General features: G+C 52.8%; 3 protein-coding genes across 7 annotated transcripts in view; all 3 read left to right on the top strand.

Annotated features, from left to right (window-relative positions):
- The window catches only part of FCGRT (Fc gamma receptor and transporter), a 12,920-nt gene extending 9,654 nt beyond the window's left edge, over positions 1–3,266 (top strand). For all 4 annotated transcript variants that reach the window (XM_059381439.1, XM_059381440.1, XM_059381441.1 and 1 more), the window contains 3 exons: positions 1,819–2,088; positions 2,555–2,671; positions 2,943–3,266. In XM_059381439.1, the coding sequence (XP_059237422.1) occupies positions 1,819–2,088; positions 2,555–2,671; positions 2,943–3,025 (470 nt within the window). In that variant the 3' untranslated portion in view covers positions 3,026–3,266. The remainder of the gene's footprint in view (positions 1–1,818; positions 2,089–2,554; positions 2,672–2,942) is intronic.
- Positions 1–20,375, top strand: part of LOC132005675 (large ribosomal subunit protein uL13) — a 109,940-nt gene that overhangs the window by 31,738 nt on the left and 57,827 nt on the right. The gene's annotated exons all lie outside the window — the stretch shown is intronic.
- RCN3 (reticulocalbin 3) lies at positions 4,047–18,404 on the top strand. Of its 2 annotated transcripts, none has more exons than XM_059382082.1 (7): positions 4,047–4,149; positions 4,570–4,817; positions 6,844–7,046; positions 8,358–8,530; positions 14,738–14,798; positions 17,416–17,615; positions 17,836–18,404. In XM_059382082.1, exons 2-7 carry the CDS (start codon positions 4,576–4,578, stop codon positions 17,941–17,943), a joined length of 987 nt encoding a protein of 328 aa, XP_059238065.1. In that variant the 5' UTR covers positions 4,047–4,149; positions 4,570–4,575; the 3' UTR covers positions 17,944–18,404. The 2 variants fall into 2 exon arrangements, with proteins under 2 accessions (XP_059238065.1, XP_059238066.1); XM_059382083.1 differs by having other exon boundaries at positions 4,067–4,159.

The following is a 20,375-nucleotide window of genomic DNA, read 5'->3' as shown; positions in this document are numbered from 1 at the left end:
TAGATGGAGAGGCAGGCAGAGAGAGAGAGAGAGAGAGAGGGAAGCAGGCTCCCTGCCGAGCAGAGAGCCCGATACGGGACTCGATCCCAGGACCCTGAGATCATGACCTGAGCCGAAGGCAGCGGCTTAACCCACTAAGCCACCCAGGTGCCCTTGATGAAACAATTTTAATGAAGAGCAACCCATCCATCTTTTCTCTATAGCTTTTGTGTGTGTTCTCTTCAGGAAATCTTTCCTCTCCCAAAGCTATGAAGGTTCTAGGTCTTTTAGAAGCTTGGTTGATAAGTAACTTTTACATGTAACTGTGATCCATCTTGAGGTAATTGCATGTGAGGGTGTGAGGTAAGGGTTCTAGGTTCATTTGTCCGTCGAGGATCTCCAGTTGACCCAGCATCATTTGTTGCAAGACCACCTTCCTGTCTCCTCCATGGAATTACAGGGATGCCTTTTTCCTAAATTAGGTGTAGATATGCTACTTGTTTTTGTTTGTTTATTTGTTTGTTTGTTTTAAGAATTCACCAATAAGGGGCGCCTGGGTGGGTCAGTGGGTTAAAGCCTCTGCCTTTGGCTCCGGTGATGATCCTAGGGTCCTGGGATCAAGCCCTGCATCAGGCTCTCTGCTTGGCAGGGAGCCTGCTTCCTCCTCTCTCTCTGCCTGCCTGTCTGCCTACTTGTGATCACTGTCTTTCAAATAAATAAATAAAATCTTAAAAAAAAAAAAAAGAATTCACCAATGATGTCACCTGGGCCTGGACTTTTATTGTTGGAAAGTTTTTAAGTTATGGGTTAAAATTATTCAATCATTATAGGACTACTCAAGTTTTTTTATTTCTTCTGTGTCAGTTTTGGAAGGTTGCATTTCCTAGGAATTTGTCCAGTTCATTTCAATTTCAAATGCACTGGTATGACGGTAACGTCTACTTACTATCCTTTTTTTTTTTTTTTTTTAAGATTTTATTTGTTTATTTGACAGAGAGAAATCACAAGTACACTCAGAGGCAGGCAGAGAGAGAGAGAAGGAAGCAGGCTCCCTGCTGAGCAGAGAGCCCGATGCGGGACTCGATCCCAGGACCCTGAAATCATGAACTGAGCCGAAGGCAGCGGCTTAACCCACTGAGCCACCCAGGCGCCCTACTTACTATCCTTTAACGACCGTAGGATCTGTCTTATTTTCTCTCATCACAACACTTTCACGGTCTGTTTCCTTTTCATTTATTTGGACACAAATATTTATCTCTCTTCCCTCATTAGAACATGAGCTCCACGAAGACAGGGACTTTTGCTTAAAAAGATTTTATTTATTTTTTTGAGACAGACACAGAAGGAGAAAGAGAGAGAGCACTAATGGGGGAGAGAGGGAGAAGCAGATTGCCTGCCAAACAGGGAGCTGGACACAGGACTCAATCCCAGGACCCTGGGATCATGACCTGAGCTGAAGGCAGATGCTAAACTGACTGAGCCACTCAGGCACCCCAAGACAGGAACCTTTGTCCGTCTTTACTGCTGTGTCCTGGGTGCCTAGAAGAGTGTCTGGCACTGAACATGGTTGATGTTCAGTGTGTGTCTGTTGTAGGAAGGAATGGATGAGCGGTGGATATCCTCACTGTGGATAGGTGGGGGTCCCATCCCCTCAGGAATGTCCCTTCACCTTTGCCACTCTGTCCTCCAGGCTCAGCACAGTGTGGGGGACAGGGCGGGGCCTGCTGGCTATGGTGGAAGGAATGGAGGCTTCTGTACGTCCTCCCCCGGCCCTCACCAGGTCTGGCGCTAGGGGTTCATGGGCTCAGGGCTTAGGTCTATCTGCCTGTTTGTCCGCAGAGCCACCCTCCATGCGCCTGAAGGCCCGACCTGGGAGCCCTGGCTTTTCTGTGCTCACCTGCAGTGCCTTCTCCTTCTATCCCCCGGAGCTACAACTGCGGTTCCTCCGGAACGGGCTGGCTGTGGGCTCCGGAGAAGGTGACTTTGGCCCCAATGGTGACGGCTCCTTCCATGCCTGGTCTTCATTGACGGTCAAAAGTGGTGACGAGCACCACTACCGCTGCGTGGTGCAGCATGCTGGGCTGCCGCAGCCCCTCACCGTGGAGCTGGGTAAGGTCCCGGGGAGGCCTGATACTCTCTGTCTCTGGCTGCCTTGCAACCGCCTTCTGCCCCACTGTTGCCAGTCTGCCTTCCCTGCTGCTGCTGCTAGTCTGACCACTCATTGTCTGCTGCTGCCAGTTGTCCCTCAGCCATAGCCGGTCCTCTGTGAATCTGATGGGCTACTGCTCTGTGACCACCCTTCCTCTATCCTAGTCAGAATACCATGCACCCTGCTGCTCTGGGTCCCTTGGCCAGTGGGGCTGGGACCCATCTTGACTCTTCTATGCAAAGCGGGGGCGTTCTGCACAGATCTAGAACATCAGCTGACCAGCGTTCCCTCTGTCCACACCCTCTCCCCAAAAACCTGATGCTGTGATCTGTGTGGTTGGGAGGGACTGAGAATCCCCAGGCTCTGGCCCTGGCTCAGAAGGGCCGGAGGGTTCCCTCTGCATCTCACATCATTCTCTGGCTGCAGAATCACCAGCCAGATCCTCCGTGCCCGTGATCGGAATCGTTGTTGGCTTCTTACTGCTCATGGCAGTGGCCGCAGGAGGAGCTCTGCTGTGGAGGAGGATGAGAAAGGGGCTTCCAGGTGTGGAGCAGGAAGAGGGAAAGAACTCAGAGAGGGACAGATCTGGAGTGGGGGCGGGGGGGGCCCACGGATCTAGACAGAAAGGAACAGGGACACGGGAGGTAGTGGGATGGGAGGGAGGAAACAGAGGCTCTGAGGGGGGACAGAAACCTGTGGAGTAGGACAGAGACTGGGAAAGACAGACAGACACACGTGGGGGAGGGGCAGTCAGGAACCCCAGGGGATTTCAGAGATTCTCATGACCTCCCCCACCCACTTCCTCTTCCCTCAGCCCCTTGGATGTCTCTCCGTGGGGACGATGATGTTGGGGCCCTCCTGCCCGCTCCCGGCGTGCCCAAGGATGCCGATTCGTAGCACGTAAATGCATTCTCAGCCGCTGATATCACCCTCCATCCTGGCTACCACCAGCTAATGTAGTCAGGCCCCTATCATGCTGTGAGACCTCCTGGAATCCTGGTATTTCTGAGCCTCCAGAAAGAGTTCTGGGCCCAATGATCTTCTGGATTTCGCCTCTTGTGTGATCTGCCTCAGTTTCCCCTCCTGATGATCATGGCTCTTTTCCACCTCCACATATAAACACGAGTTTGGGCCCGAATTATTGTGTTCTTATCATTTCGACTTTTGGGGTGGGGGTGAGGTTAGGAGAACACGTGTGTGTGTCGTAAGGGGGTAGGGATAAAGAACATAAGCCCTGGGCTTCATATCTCTCCGGAGGCAATTGCCAGTTGTGGAATATGCCAATTTTATATACCAAGTCACATCTTTTCACTCATAAGTTTCACCAATATTTACCAAATGCCGACACTGTGCCACACATTTTGAGGAATTCTTGGCTGGAGTTGGACCTGTCACCTTGGGTGGAGCGGAAGAGAAGCATTGTTCCCTCTTTGAGGGAAGGGGATGCCTCCTCCGGCCCCTTGGTTCCCTTCTTTCTTAAACCGTGCTCACAAAGGAAAAGATAAAAATACACCTCCGGGGCGCCTGGCTTCAGTCGGAAGAGGATGCGACTCTTGATCTTGGGGTGGTGAGCTCCAGCTTCGCCCTCAGTGTAGAGAGTACTTAAATAAATAAATAAACAAAACAACCCCAACCTCCAAAAAACCCCAAACCACCTCCCAAGAGGCTTGGGGAAATAGTACCGCTGGACGTGGTCGGTGGTCTGGCTGGGCGCTGCGACGCCTGCCGGGAGTTGTAGTTCTGGGCATCCGCGTCTCTCCCGGGCCGCCCACCCGCCTGCCCTGGGAAGCCGGGCGGAACCTCTGGGGCCGCGCTCTTCTCTGTGGACGTGGCGTCGGGGCCCGCGGCCTTCGCGGAGCTCATCGGCCCCGCCCCTTGGGGTCCTTCTGAGCGCTCATTGGTAGGAGGGCGGGGTCTCTGCGCTGCTGGAGGTGGGGCCTCGCTAGAGAGCCGCTAAATTGGGCATCTTTTCAGAGAAAGCTGAGCCCACTGTGTAGAGCGAAGTGAAGCTGGCTAAACTGGTAAAGGGAGGTGAGGGCGGGTGGCTTGCCCAGGGAGGACGGTCCGGGTTCTTTCGAGCCGGGAAAGTGGGTCCGGGCTGCAAATAAGGCCTGGGGGCCTGCATGATTGCTCTCTGGACACGACCCCGCCCCGCAGTGTGCGTGGGAAGTGCGCCACGTCTAGCGCTTGGAAACCCCCCACCAGCAGCTCCGGGACCCGTCTGGGACTCCCTCAGAAGATTCAGTCACTACCTCTGCTTTTACCTCTGAGAACCCTGCCCCCCTTTTTCCCACCCCCGGCCCTTCTTGAGCCCTAAATTTTGTGGCCATTTACCATCTCTCTGTCTTGTCTTCGGTCTCTCCGCCCCAACCCCCATTCTCCTGTCCTGTCTCTATTGTTTTTCCTGTGACCCCTGACTTTTAGCCTCCACTGCTCCCTAGGGACTGATGATGTGGCAACCATCACTTCTGCTGTTGCTGCTGCTGCTGAGGCGCGGTGCCCAGGGCAAGCCATCCCCTGATGCAGGCCCTCATGGCCAGGGGAGGGTACACCAGGCGGCCCCTCTAAGCGAGGCTCCTCATGATGACGCCCACGGGAATTTCCAGTACGACCATGAGGCTTTCCTGGGACGAGAAGTGGCCAAGGAATTCGACCAGCTCAGCCCAGAGGAAAGCCAAGCGCGTCTGGGGTAGGAGAGAGACGGAGGGGAGGATTCAGGGTTGTAATTTTTAACAGGGAAGTGAAGGGAGGCTTCAGTGAGAAGGTAATATTTGAGCCGTGTGGATATACGGGGGAATAGCACTCCAAGCAGAGGGAACTGTAAGTGCAAAGGCCCTGAGGCAGGAACAGGCCTGATATTTGCAGAACAGTGATGCCCACGTGGCTGGAACCCAGTGATCGAAGAGGAGAATGTGGAAGGTGATGGCAGAGAAGGGAAAAAGAGGTCAGGGCCTTCAGGCCACAGTGAAGATTTCAGCGTTTCTCTGAGGGAGATGAGAGCCATGGGAGGACTCTAAGCAGAGGGAGGGTGTGAGCTGACTTAGGTTTCAACAGAATCCTTCTGGTTGCATTTTGGGGAACAGACTAGGTGAGGAAGCATCTGCAGCGGTGCAGTTGGAAGACAGGAGGGGATGATGACTAGATCAGGATGGAGAGAGTGGTGCTGACTGCTGGCTGGGAGACTGTGCGTGGATGGGACTGGGTGAAGGAGGGAGGAAGAAAGGCAGCGTAACAGGCTTCACTATTGGCGTAGCGTTGCTGCAATGCATGGTGCTGTTCTAAGTGCTTTACAAGGGTTAATTTCTTTAATCCCCACAACCAGACTTAAGGGTAGGTTCTATCATTTATCTGCCTTTTACAGAGGGGTAGACTGAGGCACGGAGAGGTTTCAGTGGCTTGCCCACGGTCACACAGCCAGCAAGATGAGGCGATAGGATTTGAACCTAAAATATCTTGCCGTGGAGCCCACGGTCTTAACAACAGCTTGAACCTCAGGACAGCATGGGAATCCCGGGACTCCAGCTCCAGACTGATCAGAGCAGACACAGCCTGTCGCGCGGGGGTTGCAGGGGCTGGCGATCTGGGCACAGCCGTGTGGGAGTCGACCCTGGGAACTGGGTTGCGGGGTTTAAGGACGGTGACCAAGAGGAGCGCTCCTTGTGGGCTCTGTGAGCGGTTGGGTAAGGACCCAAACCGGTGGCGGGAGTGGCCAGGGGACGGGGGAGGAGGCCTGGGAGCAGATCGGAGCGGCCCGAGAGAAGGTGCGCGAGGAACGGCCTTCAGCGGCTTCATAGACCGCATGGTGCCCATGATCCGGCCGAAGCAGGAGGAAGGAACTGATGGTGGTGTTGCGGGTGATGGTCCTCGGGCGAAGCCTGAGACTGTCTGGAGGAAGTGGGGGAAGGGGCGGGACACAGCACGGGGTCGGGCCGGAGGTAGAGGGGCCTGAAATAGGCCCGCGCAGCCAGGCGGGCGGGGCAGCGGTGGGGGGGGGGGGTTGGAAGGGATGACCTGAAGACCCAACGCGCCTGAAAGGGCGAGGGGTCGGGGTTGCGCGTGGCCGTGGCCATCAAGAGTTCAGAGAGAGGGGCGCCTGGGTGGCTCAGTGAGTTAAAGCCTCTGCCTTCGACTCAGGTCATGATCCCAGGGTCCCGGGAATCGAGCCCCACATCGGGCTCTCTGCTCTGCGGAGAGCCTGCTTCCTCCTCGCTCTCTGCCTGCCTACCTGCCTACTTGTGATCTCTCTCTCTGTCAAATAAATAAATAAAATCTTTAAAAAAAAAAAAAAAGAGTTCAGAGAGAGTCTTGGCCTAGGGGAACGGCGGGCGAGGGGTGCGATGTGGCACCTCCTCCTTGCCCCCACCCCAACTCGGACAAATGAGAGAGGGGAGCAAGTGAGGGCCCAGGCGCGGAGGCGGGGTGACGGGTGTGGCTCTGGATTGCTTTAGGTCCTTCCCCCAACCAGGGCGTGTGGAGGACCGCAGCGCCTGGATTGAGGGGGCGGAGCTCTGTCCTGGGCGTGGCCCGGGATTGACCGGTGTCTCCCCTCGGTGCGCGGGCAGCTCTGGGACCGTTTTATCAACCCTATATTGGGGGCGGAGGGGTGTTGGTGTTCCGATGGGGGCGTGGCTCCGTGTGCGGGGCGGAGCCTGGCGAAGGCGTGTCTCCTGGTGGGCGGAGTCTGCGACTGACGTGTGCCCCGCCCCGACTCGCAGGCGCATCGTGGACCGGATGGATCGTGCAGGGGACGGGGACGGCTGGGTGTCGCTGGCCGAGCTCCGTGCTTGGATCGCTCACACGCAGCAGCGGCACATACGGGACTCGGTGACCGCGGCCTGGAACACGTACGACACGGACCGCGACGGGCGCGTGGGTTGGGAGGAGCTGCGCAACGCCACCTATGGCCACTACGCGCCGGGTATGCGGCGAGATCCCGACTCTTGCTCCCCCGAAAACACACACACTGTGACCTTGACCTTTTTGACAGCCTCATTCTGAGAACCTTTAGCCTACGAAACAGAATCCCTTACCTTTGCTTCTAACCCTTGATCAAGTTCTACCCACTTCCAGTACTCCATCACCGGAAACTCCCAATCGCTGATCTCTGGCTTCTCATTCGTGATGGCATCCACGACCTCTGTTACCGTGACTGGGGGATCCTTGCCAGGGACATCTACCTCCCATGCCCTGTCATCCTGACCGCTGATCTCTTGACAGAACCCCAAATCCTGGGGCTCCTGGGTGGCTCAGTAGGTTAAGCATCTGCCTTCAGCTCAGGTTATAATCCTGGGGTCCTGGGATCGAGTCCTGCATCACGCTCATTGCTCATCAGGGAGGCTGTTTCTCCTTTTTCATCTGCTGCTCCTCCTGCTTATGCTTTATTGCTCTCTATCAAATGAATAATATCTTAAAAAAAAAAAAAACCTCAAATCCATTTACCCCATGCCCCGACTGCGTTCCCTCTTGTCTGTCCCTATGCCCCAGCCCGGCTACCCCCACTGCTCTTGTTTTCTTCCTTGTGAACCCTCCCTCCCCACTCCTCTTCCAGTCTGTCCCTCATATATCACAGAGGGGTCTTCCCACCCATGGAGTTGATCCTAATTCTCCCCTGCTCGCTGCTCTTCATGGCTCCCCCCGGGTCTCCAGAAGAGACACCCAGCTCCTCAGCCCAGCCTGGCCCACCCCTCTGGCTGTGTTTTTCTGCATTTTCTGGCCAGCAAAGTGGACCTTCTGTAGTTTCCCTGAACTCAGGAGCTCTTCAAACCTCCACATTATGCTCATACCCTTTCCTTTCTTGAAAAACCCCTTCTCCTATTCTCTGTCCTATAACCCGAGTCTGTATACCTTAAAGCACCAGAGGGTGACCTTGGGGCCCAAAGGGCCAGTGTCAGCTCAGAGCTCCTTTCCTGGCTGCATGACTTCGGGCTGGTTATTTCTTCTCTGTGGGAATCCATTTTCTCCTTCATAAAGTGAGAATAGATGAAAAGACTCTTGACTTACTTTTTGTGAGAATTAAATGCAATTTTGTAGGGAAAGAGCTTTGCATATAATAAGCTTTCATGACAACGTTGCTAATATAAGTAAACAATGAATATATATTAATTATTACAAGTTCTGTGGGGGCCTTCCTGCCCTGATTCTACTGAGCTGAATCCTTTGTCTTTTCCCTCAACCTGACTGGTATTCTTTCCAGTAAAACACAGCTGAAAGAGATTGTCCCCTTCCCCAGGTGAGGAATTTCATGACGTGGAGGACGCGGAGACCTACAAGAAAATGCTGGCTCGGGACGAGCGGCGTTTCCGGGTGGCGGACCAGGATGGGGACTCGATGGCCACGAGGGAGGAGCTGACAGCCTTCTTGCATCCTGAGGAGTTCCCTCACATGCGGGACATCGTGATTGCTGTGAGTTGGGGCCCAAGGAGATGGCTCTCCACTTCCCACCCACCTTCTGGGACCCAGACTTCTGAGGTCAGGCCCAGCCCACCAGTGTTTTCATGGTTTTCAAGCACCTTCCCCAGGGAACCTAGCCTGCAAACAGATCCGTGGAGGGCAACCTCTCCCCTGCCCATCGCCTGACCTCCTCATGTCTGATCTCTCCTGGGTCTGCCTTCCCCTTCCTTTCCTCACGTTTGGAGTCCAGGCCCCCGGCCTGAAAACACATTCCCCAGAAGTGCCTCGGGGAGCCCCAATCCTGGCCAAACCCCTGAAAAACCCCAACCCCGCACATGGAGTGTCTGCTCTGGGGCCATTTCTGCTGACCCCTTTTATCTTCTTATTCCTTTATAATTTTTGTGCCAACCCCAATTCCTTCTCCGTTTTATAGTGGCAGGTTATGTTTTTGTTTTTTTTTTTTTAGAGAGAAAGGGGGGAGGTGCAGAGAGAGAGGGAGAGAGAATCTTAAGCAGGCTCCATGCCCAATGTGGATCCTGACTTGGGGCTCGATCTCATGACCTGGAGATCATAACCTGAGCCAAAATCAAGAGCTGTACACATAGCTAACTGAGCCACCCAACTTCCCCAGTAGTGGAAGGATTTTTTTCTCCTTCATTTTTTCCCCCAACAGACTTTAAGTTTTTAATTTTAATTTAAAAGGTTTTATTTTATTTTATATTTATTTAAAGATTTTATTTACTTATTTGAGAGAGAGTGAGAGAGTACACACAGAGGGAGAGAGAAAAGCAGGCACCCTGCTGAGCCGGGGGGGCCTGACTCGGGACTTGATCCCAGGTCCTTGGGACCATGACCTGAGCTGAAGGCAGACTCTTTTTTTTTTTTTTTTAAGGGGGTCCCATGCTCCACCGACTGAGCTGGACAGGTGTACTTATTTATTTATTTTAAGATTTTATTTATTTATTTATTTGACAGACAGAAATCACAAGTAGGCAAAGAAGCAGGCAGAGAGAGAGGAGGAGGGGCGCCTGAGTGGCTCAGGGAGTTAAGCCTCTGTCTTCAGTTCAGGTCATGATCTCAGGGTCTTGGAATTAAGCCCCATATCAGACTCTCTGCTCAGCAGGGAGCCTGCTGCCTCCTCTCTCTCTGCCTGCCTCTCTGTCTCCTTGTGATCTCTATCAAATAAATAAATAAAATCTTTAAAAAAAAAAGAGAGAGAGAGAGAGAGAGGAGGAAGCAGGCTCCCTGCTGAGCAGAGAGCCCCATGTTGTGCTTGATCCCAGGACTCTGGGATCATGACCTGAGCCGAAGGCAGAGGCTTTAAACCACTGAGCCACCCAGGCGCCCCAGATTTTATTTTTAAATAATCTCCAGATCTGATCTGGAGCTCAAATCCATAACCCCAAGATCAAGAGTCACATTTTCCACCAACTGAGCCGGCCACATGCCCCAGGCCTTAATTTTTAGAGCAGGTTTAGGTCCAGGAGACCATATTAGCAAGGGGTCCACAGATTTCCCACACCGCCCCTGCCCCCACATGCACACCCTCCCCCCATCAACATCGTGCACCAGAGTGGGACTCTCGATACAGTGGACAGACCAAAACCCACACGTCACCACCCAAAGTCCATAGTTCACATGAGGGTTCACTCTCTGTGGAAGGATTTACACCCATTTCTACCATGCCTAAATTCTCACTGACTGTTATTATTATTATTATTTTAAATTTTATTTATTTACTTGACAGAGAGCAAGAGAGCACTTAAGCAGGGGGAATGGCGAGCAGAGGGAGAGGGAGAAGCAGGCTTCCCACTGAGCAGGGAGCCTGAGGCACGACTCAATCCATGACCTGAGCTGAAGACAGACATTTAACCAACTGAGCCACCCAGGCATCCCCCAAAATTATTATTTTAAAAATTATTTTTAAAATGTAGTTTTGGGGCACCTGGGTGGCTCAATTGGTTAAGCATCTGCATTTGGCTCTGATCATGACCCCGGGGGTCCTGGGATCAAGCCCTCGTCAGGCTCCCTGCTCAGCAGAGAGTCTGCTTCTCCCTCTGCTCTCTCTCTCTCTCAAATAAATAAATAAAATCTTTTAAAAAAATAAAAAAATAAAAAATGAGGGCGCCTGGGTGGCCTAGTGGGTTAAAACCTCTGCCTTTGGCTCAGGTCATGATCTCAGGGTCTTGGGATCAAGCCCCACATCAGGCTCTCTGCTCAGCAGGGAGCCTGCTTCCCCCTCTCTCTCTGCCTGCCTCTCTGCCTACTTGTGATCTGTCTGTCAAATAAATAATAAATAAAATCTTAAAAAAAAAAATAATGGGGCGCCTGGGTGGCTCAGTGGGTTAAGCCGCTGCCTTTGGCTCAGGTCATGATCTCAGGGTCCTGGGATCGAGTCCCACATCGGGCTCTCTGCTCAGCAGGGAGCCTGCTTCCTCCTCTCTCTCTGCCTGCCTCTCTGCCTACTTGTGATCTCTCTCTGTCAAATAAATAAATAAATTCTTAAAAAAAAATAATGTAGTTGAATGTCTAAAATAGCTAACATACTGGATATGAGGGCGATCTGGCTACGACATCTGTCACCCCACTGATCGCCAGGGTTGATTCGGCTGATCTGGCTGGCTAGGCGGGTGTCCCCTTCCTCCCTCACCGCTCCATGTGCGTCTCTCCCGAAGCTGCGCGCTTGGTCGAAGAGGACGACCTTCCCCGATAGAGGAGAGGACCGTTCTTCCGTCAAGGGTATACGAGTAGCTGCACTCCCCTGCTAGAACCTCCAAACAAGCTCTCAAGGTTCATAAAATAGCTAACATACTAATGTATTTAAATGCCCAAAGGACCCCAGAAAACTGGATAACCCTCTACCTTTCCCATCTCCTCGGCCTTATCCCTAAACCCCTCTCTTGTGGCTCCATTTCCACAGCTGGTGTGAGGGTCTGTGGCAAGCCTGTTAGAATCAAGGGCTCTGGGCGCCTGGGTGGCTCAGTGGGTTAAGCCGCTGCCTTCGGCTCAGGTCATGATCTCAGGGTCCTGGGATCGAGTCCCGCATCGGGTTCTCTGCTCAGCAGGGAGCCTGCTTCCTCCTCCTCTCTCTCTCTGCCTGCCTCTCTACCTACTTGTGATCTCTCTCCGTCAAATAAATAAATAAAATCTTTAAAAAAATAAAAAAAAATAAAAAAAAAAAGAATCAAGGGCTCTGGGGCTAGGAGGCCTGGGTTCAAGTCCCAGCCCTGCAGCTTCCTGGCTGTGTGACCTTGGTCAAGTTACTTAACTTCTCTGGGCCTGTTCTTCATCTGTAAAATTGTGGTACTGATAACTATTCCTACATCAGGGCTGGTTGTAGGGACTAGATGAGTTAATACACATAAACCTACAAAACTGGTGATAAATGCTCCTTACTTCACCTTGCATACATGTGTCAGTATAGCTATGGGAGAAAACTTCCAGCAGTAGAATCCCTGCTCCCACTGGGATGTGTGTTTGCAGTTGCTTCCGATATTTCTCAGGCATTTTACTGACCCAATGTGTGCACCATTGAGGTGGGCCTTCCGGCCCATTCCAGAGGTGACTACAATCCAGAGAGGAGAGAGGTCATTAACCCAGCCTTTTCGAACCCACTAGACTCCCCACCCTCCAAGACCCAAAGTCCTTTTTTTATAGCAGATAATGTTGAAATACCTTTTACGCCCCTGAGTCGAGGTTTTTTTCTTTTAAGATTTTGTTTTTTAAGTAATCTTTACCTCCAACGTGGAACTTGAACTTACAACCCCAAGACCAAGAGCCACGTGCTCTACTGACTGAGTCAGCCAGGGGCCCCCTGAGTTGAGATTATTTAACAGACCCTGACAGCATGTGCTGTGTACCAGGAGCACCGTGGTAACACCTTGACCTAAGTATTAGCCTGAGTGAATCCTCATGGCAACCATATGGGGGTGGGCTAACATCTTCATTTTATTTATTATTTTTTTAAGATCTCATTTATTAGAGAGAGAGAGAGAGAGCCCACTGCACGTGCACGCATGAGTTGGGGAGGAGCAGAGGGAGAGGAAGAAGCAGAATCCTGGCTGAGCAGGGAGCCCGATGTGGGGGCTCCCAGGACCCCAGGGTCATGACCTGAGCCAAAGGCAGACGCCTAACCAACTGAGCCGCCCAGGCACCCTCCCATCTTCATTTTATTTTTTTAATTTATTTATTTTTTTAACCTGAGCCAAACCCGATTTGGAGGCTCAACCAGCTGAGCCCCCCAGGCACCCAGGCTTTTGGATTTTTTTTTTTTTAAGATTTTATTTATTTATTTGACAGAGAGAAATTACAAGTACACTGAGAGGCAGGCAGAGAGAGAGAGGAGGAAGCAGGCTCCCTGCCGAGCAGAGAGCCCGATGCGGGACTCGATCCCAGGACCCTGAGATCATGACCTGAGCCGAAGGCAGCGGCCCAACCCACTGAGCCACCCAGGCGCCCCTCCCATCTTCATTTTATAGATGAGGACACCTAGGCACAGAGAGATGGGGAGACTTGCCTGAGATCACCCAGACCAGAAGTACCCCAGCTCGGATTTGAACCCTGGCAATTGAATCCATGATCCACACCAATAGTCAACAAACTATCTAACCCATAGCAGAATCCAGCCCACAACTTGTTTTTGCTAATAAAGTTTTATTGGAACATGGCCACGATCCTAGGCTTCCATGTGCCACAACCAGAGAGCTGATGTGTCATTTCAACAGAGACCATACAGCACACAAACTCAGAACTATTTCCTCTCCGGCCCTTTTTGGGAAAAGTTTGCTGAGCCCTTGTCTAAACTCTGCTGTCCTCTTTTACATTCGTTTATATCGAGGGTCACTTAGAGGGCCCTCTGGCTGGCTCAGTCAGACCATGTGACTCCTGATCTCAGAGGCAGGAGTTCAAGAGGCACACTGGGCATGGAGCCTACTTAAAAAAAGTAATAATAAACAACAAAAATCACTTATAAGAAATAACAAGAATTTCAATATATAAGTGCTACAGAGTTACCAGCTTTACCAAATAACAAAGGGCATTCAATTATACTTGAATATGTAACAAGTAATGTAAACAATTTTTTTAGTATAAGTATGTCCCACACAACATTTGGGATATACTTATGTTTTAAAAAAATACCTAAAATTCAAATTAACTGTACCCAGTAGTGTAAGTATGTTCTGGATATTGTGTGGAGCTTCCTTATTCTAAAGAATTATTGGGGCGCCTGGGTGGCTCAGTGGGTTGAGCCTCTGCCTTCAGCTCGGGTCATGACCTCGGGGTCCTGGGATCAAGCCCCACATCAGGCTCTTCACTCGGGGGGAGCCTGCTTCCCCCCCCCTCTCTGCTTGCCTCTCCGCCTACTTGTGATCTCAGTCTGTCAAATAAATAAATAAAAGCTTTAAAAAAAGATAAAGAATTTTTAGTTGTTCCTCTGAAAGTTGGACATAAGTGAGCATCCTGCATTTTTTTCTGACAACCCTAAAATGTTGGAGCTTTCTTTGTGAGGAAGGCATAGTGGCATGTTAGACCCTACCCCATCCTACAGTGAGTTTGAATATAAAAGTGGGGGAACAGGGGCGCCTGGGTGGCTCAGTCAGTTAAGCATCTGACTCTTGATTGTGGCTCTGGTCAAGGTCTCAGGGTCATGAGATCGGCCCCCTCCCTCAGGCCCAGCTCAGTGGGTAGTCTGCTTCCCCTCTTCCTCTCTCCTTTACTCCCTCTCCCAAATAATAAACAAACACATCTTAAAAAGTGGGGAACAGAAGCTGTTTGCTCAAGAAGTGGAGAGAAAACTGAGAGCAGAGAGGTACTGAGCCTGGGTCACAGTGGGCCACCAAGTGTGTCTCGCTCTGACGTAAAATGGAGCTGGGGTCTGGGCTCTGCTAAACAGGAAGGGGCTCCTGCCCTTGGAGAGCGTTTGCTGTTGGGTGTGAGGAAAGCATGAGGGAGGCAGGACAGGTCTTCTTGGGTGGAAGCAAGGATATCTGGGTTCTCTGACCCTCACCCACTAAGGGCAGGTAGAACCCATGTCATTATATGCCCTAGAAAGCCACCCAACCTCTACCCCTACCCGGGACAGGTAGACCCCACTGAGACTGCTCTGACGCCTGCCCATACAGCCAAGCCCGAGCCAGATTCCCTGAGAGAACTTCACATCCCAGCCCCAGGGGCCCAGCCCTGCTCAGGATCCAGCCCCAATGCCTTTCTTTCCCCCAGGAAACCCTGGAGGATCTGGACAAGAACAAGGATGGCTACGTCCAAGTGGATGAGTATATCGGTGAGTGGAAGCCGATCCCTCCCTGAGGACGCGTGTCCTCCCCCAGGCAGCCCAGAGTATACCACCCATAGGAGAGCAGCAGCCCTCTGAAGTGGGAGCAGGGACGCTGCTTTAGTTCTGGTAGCCACCAAACATTAATTGAGCACCTCCTGTGTGCTGGGCCCTAAAAGTATTTATCGATCACCCACTGTGTGGGGGGCCCTGCTAACTTAACATTGGTTGAGTATGTATATTTTTCAGGCCCAGCAAATCTTTACCAAGCACCTACTCTGTGCCAGGCCCAGGAAACATTTATCCAGGACCTTCTGTGGGCCAGACCAAAAAAAAACACTATTAAGCGCCCACTGTGTGCCAGGTCCAGGAAACATGTATTGAGCAAATACTGCATGTTTGTGGTTGAGGACACAGCAGAGAATGTCACAGACCGGCTTCCTTTCTGGGAGAGTCTGGATTATCTGCAGCATTAGGCCTCAGAGGCTACATTGGCTGGGGATGAGGAGATTGTCTTGAGTCTGGCATTTGCACAGCAAAGAATGTGTCTCCTGTTAGGACTGGGAGGCCCCTCACAACACCCCCAGATTTCCCCTGGGCCCTGCCTCTACCCCTGCCCTCTGGGGGCAAAGAATTTGGTTGAGGGGAAAGCTGTTAAACATGGATATTTGTACGAGCTGGAAAACACTTTTCTATGGCCTGTTTTTATGGAACAAACCCTCAGGCAGAACATTTTTATTTAAGCATAATTTATCTTCCTTACATCTGTGAGAAAGATAGAAGTCTTTTTTTTTTTTTTTTTTTTGGTCAGAAAAAATTCAGGGATCATCACTGAGTCACACACCTTGTTGCCACAGGCGAGGCTCTGTCCTAAGTGGCGAGCAGCTTGAAAATTGGTTTCATCCCCGTGGCAACCGACAAGAGGGGTGTTATCACCCCTTTTCACAGATGAGGAAGCTGAGGCCTGAGGGGTAGATACTTGGCTGAGGTGGAGCAGGATGGCAGTCCCAGCAGGCAGAGACGGAGGTCCTACCCTTGCCCCCTGGGCCTCTCCTTTCCCTGTGGGGTTCTGGGGAGACAGACATAGGCCGCACCTCAGAACTCCCCAGAGTAATGGAGGGGGCGTCCTGGGCTCTGACCCCAGCTGGGAGAGCAGGTGGGTGGTGTGTCCGGGAAGGTGGGAGAGGTGGGAGTGCACCGTGCTCAAGAGTGTAGGTTCTAGAACAAGTGTGCTGTGTCTCCCACCTGCCACCTCCCAGCCATGGGTCCGGAAATGAGTTCCTCAACCTGTACTTACCTGTAGAGGCCGCAGTAGAGGGGGCACCCGGGCAGCTCAGTAGGTTAAGCATGTGCCTTTGACTCAGGTCATGATCCCACTGTCCTGGGAGAGCCCCGCATCAGGCTCCCTGCTTGGTGGGGAGTCTGCTGTTCCCCCTGTTTGTGCTCTTTCTCTCTCTCTGACAAATAAATAAATAAAAATTTTAAAAATGGTGGGAGTAGAGTACCCAGCTCCTATAATGACTTCTGGTCAACCCAGATGCCCCTGGGGGATGAATGCTAAGTGGAAGGCAGGAGAGCTGTACAATGGGATGTTATTCAGCCATAAAAGGGGAGGAAGTACTCATCGGCTACAGTGTGGGTAAGTCTAGTCAACTAGTTCTCACACCCCAAACCTATGACACCCCAAACTAATGTAACACTGTGGTCAGCTACACTTGAATACAAAATAAAAACACTGTGCCAAGTGAAAGAAGCCAGACACAGAGGGCCACACTCTTATTGTATGGAGACAGGAATTAGATTATTCATGGACTGGGGCTGGGGTGGGGGTGGCGGTGTAGGGGGGGTCCCTTCTCAGTGGGAAAGGGGTCTCCTTTGGGAGGATGAAAATGTTCTGGATGGATGTGCTCTCTCTTTCTCTCTCTTTCTCTGTCAAATAAGTCTTTTTAAATAAAGATTTTATTTATTTGAGAGAGAGCACAAGCAGGGGGAAGAGCAGAGGGAGAGGGACAGGGAGAGAGATAAGCAGGCTCCTGTAGAACAGGGAGCCAGATGTGGGCCTTGATCCCAGGACTCTGGGATCATGACCTGAGCAGAAGGCAGCCGCCTTTTTTTTTTTTTTTTTTTTTTTTAAGATTTTATTTATTTATTTGACAGGGAGAGAGAGCAAGGTAGGCAGAGGGGCAGGCAGAGGGAGAGGGAGAAGCAGGTTCTCCGCAGAGCAGGGAGCCCAATGCAGGACTCCATCACAGGACCCTGAGATCATGACCCCACATGACCCCAGCCCAAGGCAGCCGCTTAACTGACTGAGCCACCCAGGTGTCCCAAGGGAGCTTCTTAAAGTGGAGTGAGCGGTTCGAAAGGTGGCTTTTTAGTATCACCTCACCAGGCCCAGGCCCCTGTCCCAGGCAAACAGATTGACAGCCGGTCAAGGAAATGATCAACCCGTCCAGTCCCTTTCACCCTACCCCTGCTGGTCCGGCAGAGGAGGAGCCTGAGGCCGGAAAGCAGGGGCACTGGGCTGCGGGGGGTACCTGCGGTCGGGAGGCGGCGGGGCAGGGACCGAGCCCGGGGGTGCCCGCTGGCCCCGAACCCAGCCTGACATCGCCCCTGTCGCCCCGCGCAGCGGATCTGTACTCGGCCGAGCCCGGGGAGGAGGAGCCCGCCTGGGTGCAGTCGGAGCGGGAGCAGTTCCGGGACTTCCGCGATCTGAACAAGGACGGGAGGCTGGATGGCAGTGAGGTGGGCCACTGGGTGTTGCCCCCCGCCCAGGACCAGCCGCTGGTGGAGGCCAACCACCTGCTGCATGAGAGTGACACGGACAAGGTGCGCATAGGGAGCTGCTGTGCGGGCGTGGCCGGACTGACCTGGAGTTGCCCTGAGGTCCTGCTGGACCAGGGACAAATGAGGAAAGGGGTGGTGGGGGGGAAGGGGTGGTGGACAGAGACCCCCCCCCACCCCCCGCGGATGGGGGGCAGACTAAGGCTCAGAGATGAGTTTTCCAGGCAGGGCCCCTGCTCACTCCTGCTGCCCTCTGACCCTCCAGGATGGGCGTTTGAGCAAGGCCGAGATCCTCAGTAACTGGAACATGTTTGTGGGCAGCCAGGCCACCAACTACGGCGAGGACCTGACACGCCACCACGATGAGCTGTGAGCCCACCCCCCCATGTGTGTGCTACAGCCTTGTAGCCCCAGGGGATGACTTGAGGAGGGGCCCCCTGTGACCAGGCCCCCCCTCCCTGTCTGGACCTGCGGGGTGTGGACGCCCGCACCCGTGTCCCTCTGCCATTGAGCTCTCAGGGACCCACCAGGTCAACGTCTCCAAGACACTGCAGCCCCTCCCAGCCCTTCCCACCCTGCCCCCAGGGGTCTCGTAGACCCCAAGGGTGAGTGAACAATCCGTTTCTCACTGGTAAAATCACCCAGCCCAGACCAGGGAGGGGCTCCCAAACCAAGCTCAGCCTCCAGGAGCCTCCACCCACCACCTCAATGCCCCATCCCAGCCTCATACCACACCGCAGAGAAATCCACCCCAACCCCCCCACCCCTGCCCTTGACTCACCTGAGGGCACTGGCCCCAGAATGCCTCCTCTCTGCCATGGAGGCAATAAACTCCAGTGCTGGGGTCTTGTCTGTGTGTGTCTTAGGGGGGACAGGGGCCTCCGGGAGGAATCGGGGGCTCTGGCTGGGCATTGTGGGGACTGTGGTGCTGAAGGAGAGATTGGGCATTTGGAAAGGGGACTCGGGGTGTTAGCAGGCTTTGAGGGCACTCCTGGAGACGGAAAGTAAAACTAGCAGGCTGGACCCAGCCATGAGCAAGCCAGACACAAGGTTCTAGATGGCGCAGGAAGGCAATGCTCTGTTGAGTGCCCTGGAGGGGCTGTGCTGGTGAGCAGAGGTGGAAGCCCCGGGGAGATCTGGAGGGAGAGCCAGCGGGGCAGAGGGAACAGAAGGGGCCCTGAAGCCAGAGTGTGTTGTGTGTGTGTGTGTGTGTGTGTGTGAGCCAGCAGGCCAGTGTGGCTGGAATGGAGTCAGCAAGTGGGACTGGTGGGGAGGTGACTGGGAGTGGGTCATACAAGGTCTTGGGGATAGGTATTCAGGTCCCTTTGTGGTGGGACAAGATCGCTAGAGGCAGAGACCCAGAGAGACATGGACAGAGTTTACTCTCAGGGAGCTGGGAGTTCCTGGAGGGTCCTGGGGAGAGGAGTAGATGTGAGCCATGAGGCGTCTTGGATTATAACAGAGTCTCCTTGCTGCTGAGTTGAGGTGGGGGCAGAAGGACGGATATTCTTCCTCCTGCAGTCCCATGGGAACCACTTGTCAAATTGTCCTCTAGAGGGGCGTCCGATGGCTCAGTTGGTTTTATGTCTGACTCTTGATTTTGCTCAGGTCATGATCTCAGGGTTGTGAGATCGAGACTGGTGTCAGGCTCCACGCTCAGTGGGGAATCAGCTTGAGATTCTCTCCCTCCCCCCGCCCCTCCCCCACTTGCATGTGCTTGTGTGTTCTCTCTTGCTCTCTCTTTTTCTCAAATAAATAAGGGGCATCTGGATAGCTCAGTGGGTTAAGAGTATGACTCTTGATTTTGGCTCAGGTCATGATTTGGGGGTCATGAGCTGGAACCCCAGGTCCGGCTGTGTGCTGGGCATGGAGCCTGCTTGAGATTCTCTCCCTCTCTCTCTCCCTCTCCCCTGCCCCACCTCTCTCCCTCTCTCTGGAGGGGGGGAAGTATCAATGTTGGCTTACCAGTTATAGCAAAGTACCACACTAAAGCACTATGCTAATAAGAGGAGAAACTGGGGTGGGGTGTAGGGGCTACACCTGGGAACTCTCTGTTCTTTTCTCTCATTTTCTGTAAACCCCAAGCTGCTCTTAAAAATAAAGCCTATTTGGGTCCCTGAGTGGCTCAGTTGGTTAAGCGTCTGCCTTCTGCTCAGGTCATGGTCCCGAGGTCTTGGGATCAAGTCCCACATCGGGCTCCCTGCTCTGTGGGAAGCCTGCTTCTCCCTATTCCTGCTACTCCCCCTGCTTGTGCTCTCTCCCTGTCAAATAAATGAATAAAATCTTTTTTTAAAAAAAGCCTATTTGGGATGCCTGAGTGGCTCAGTCAGATAAGGATCTGCCTTCGGCTCAGGTCATGACCCCAGTCCTGGGATTGAGTCCCATATCGGCTCTCTGCTCAGTGAGGAGTCTGCTTCTCCCCCTGCCTGCCACTCCCTCTGCTTGTGCTCTCTCTCTGACAAATAAATTAAAATTAAAAAAAAAAAAGCCTAGGGGCGCCTGGGTGGCTCAGTGGGTTAAGCCGCTGCCTTTGGCTCAGGTCATGATCTCAGAGTCCTGGGATCGAGTCCCGCATCGGGCTCTCTGCTCAGCAGAGAGCCTGCTTCCCTCTCTCTCTCTGCCTGCCTCTCTGCCTACTTGTGATTTCTCTCTGTCAAATAAATAAAAATAAAAAATCTTCAAAAAAAAAAGCCTATTGGTTTAAAAAAATCATAAGTGGGATGCCTGGGTGGCTCAGTTGGTTAAGCAGCTGCCTTCAGCTCAGGTCATGATCCTAGCATCCTGGGATTGAGTCCCACATCGGGC

This window comes from Mustela nigripes, chromosome 17 (assembly GCF_022355385.1).
Source record: "Mustela nigripes isolate SB6536 chromosome 17, MUSNIG.SB6536, whole genome shotgun sequence".
NCBI classification, from domain to species: domain Eukaryota; kingdom Metazoa; phylum Chordata; class Mammalia; order Carnivora; family Mustelidae; genus Mustela; species Mustela nigripes.
Note: the sequence above shows the minus strand (reverse complement) of the source record. Positions and strands in the feature narration are given on the sequence as shown.

Coding starts and splice junctions, on each gene's coding strand:
- RCN3 (XM_059382082.1), top strand. CDS start 4,576: ATGATGTGGCAACCATCACTTCTGCTGTTGCTGCTGCTGCTGAGGCGC. Junction 14,799..17,415: donor CCAAGTGGATGAGTATATCG/GTGAGTGGAAGC, acceptor CGCCCCGCGCAG/CGGATCTGTACTCGGCCGAG. Junction 17,616..17,835: donor ATGAGAGTGACACGGACAAG/GTGCGCATAGGG, acceptor CTGACCCTCCAG/GATGGGCGTTTGAGCAAGGC.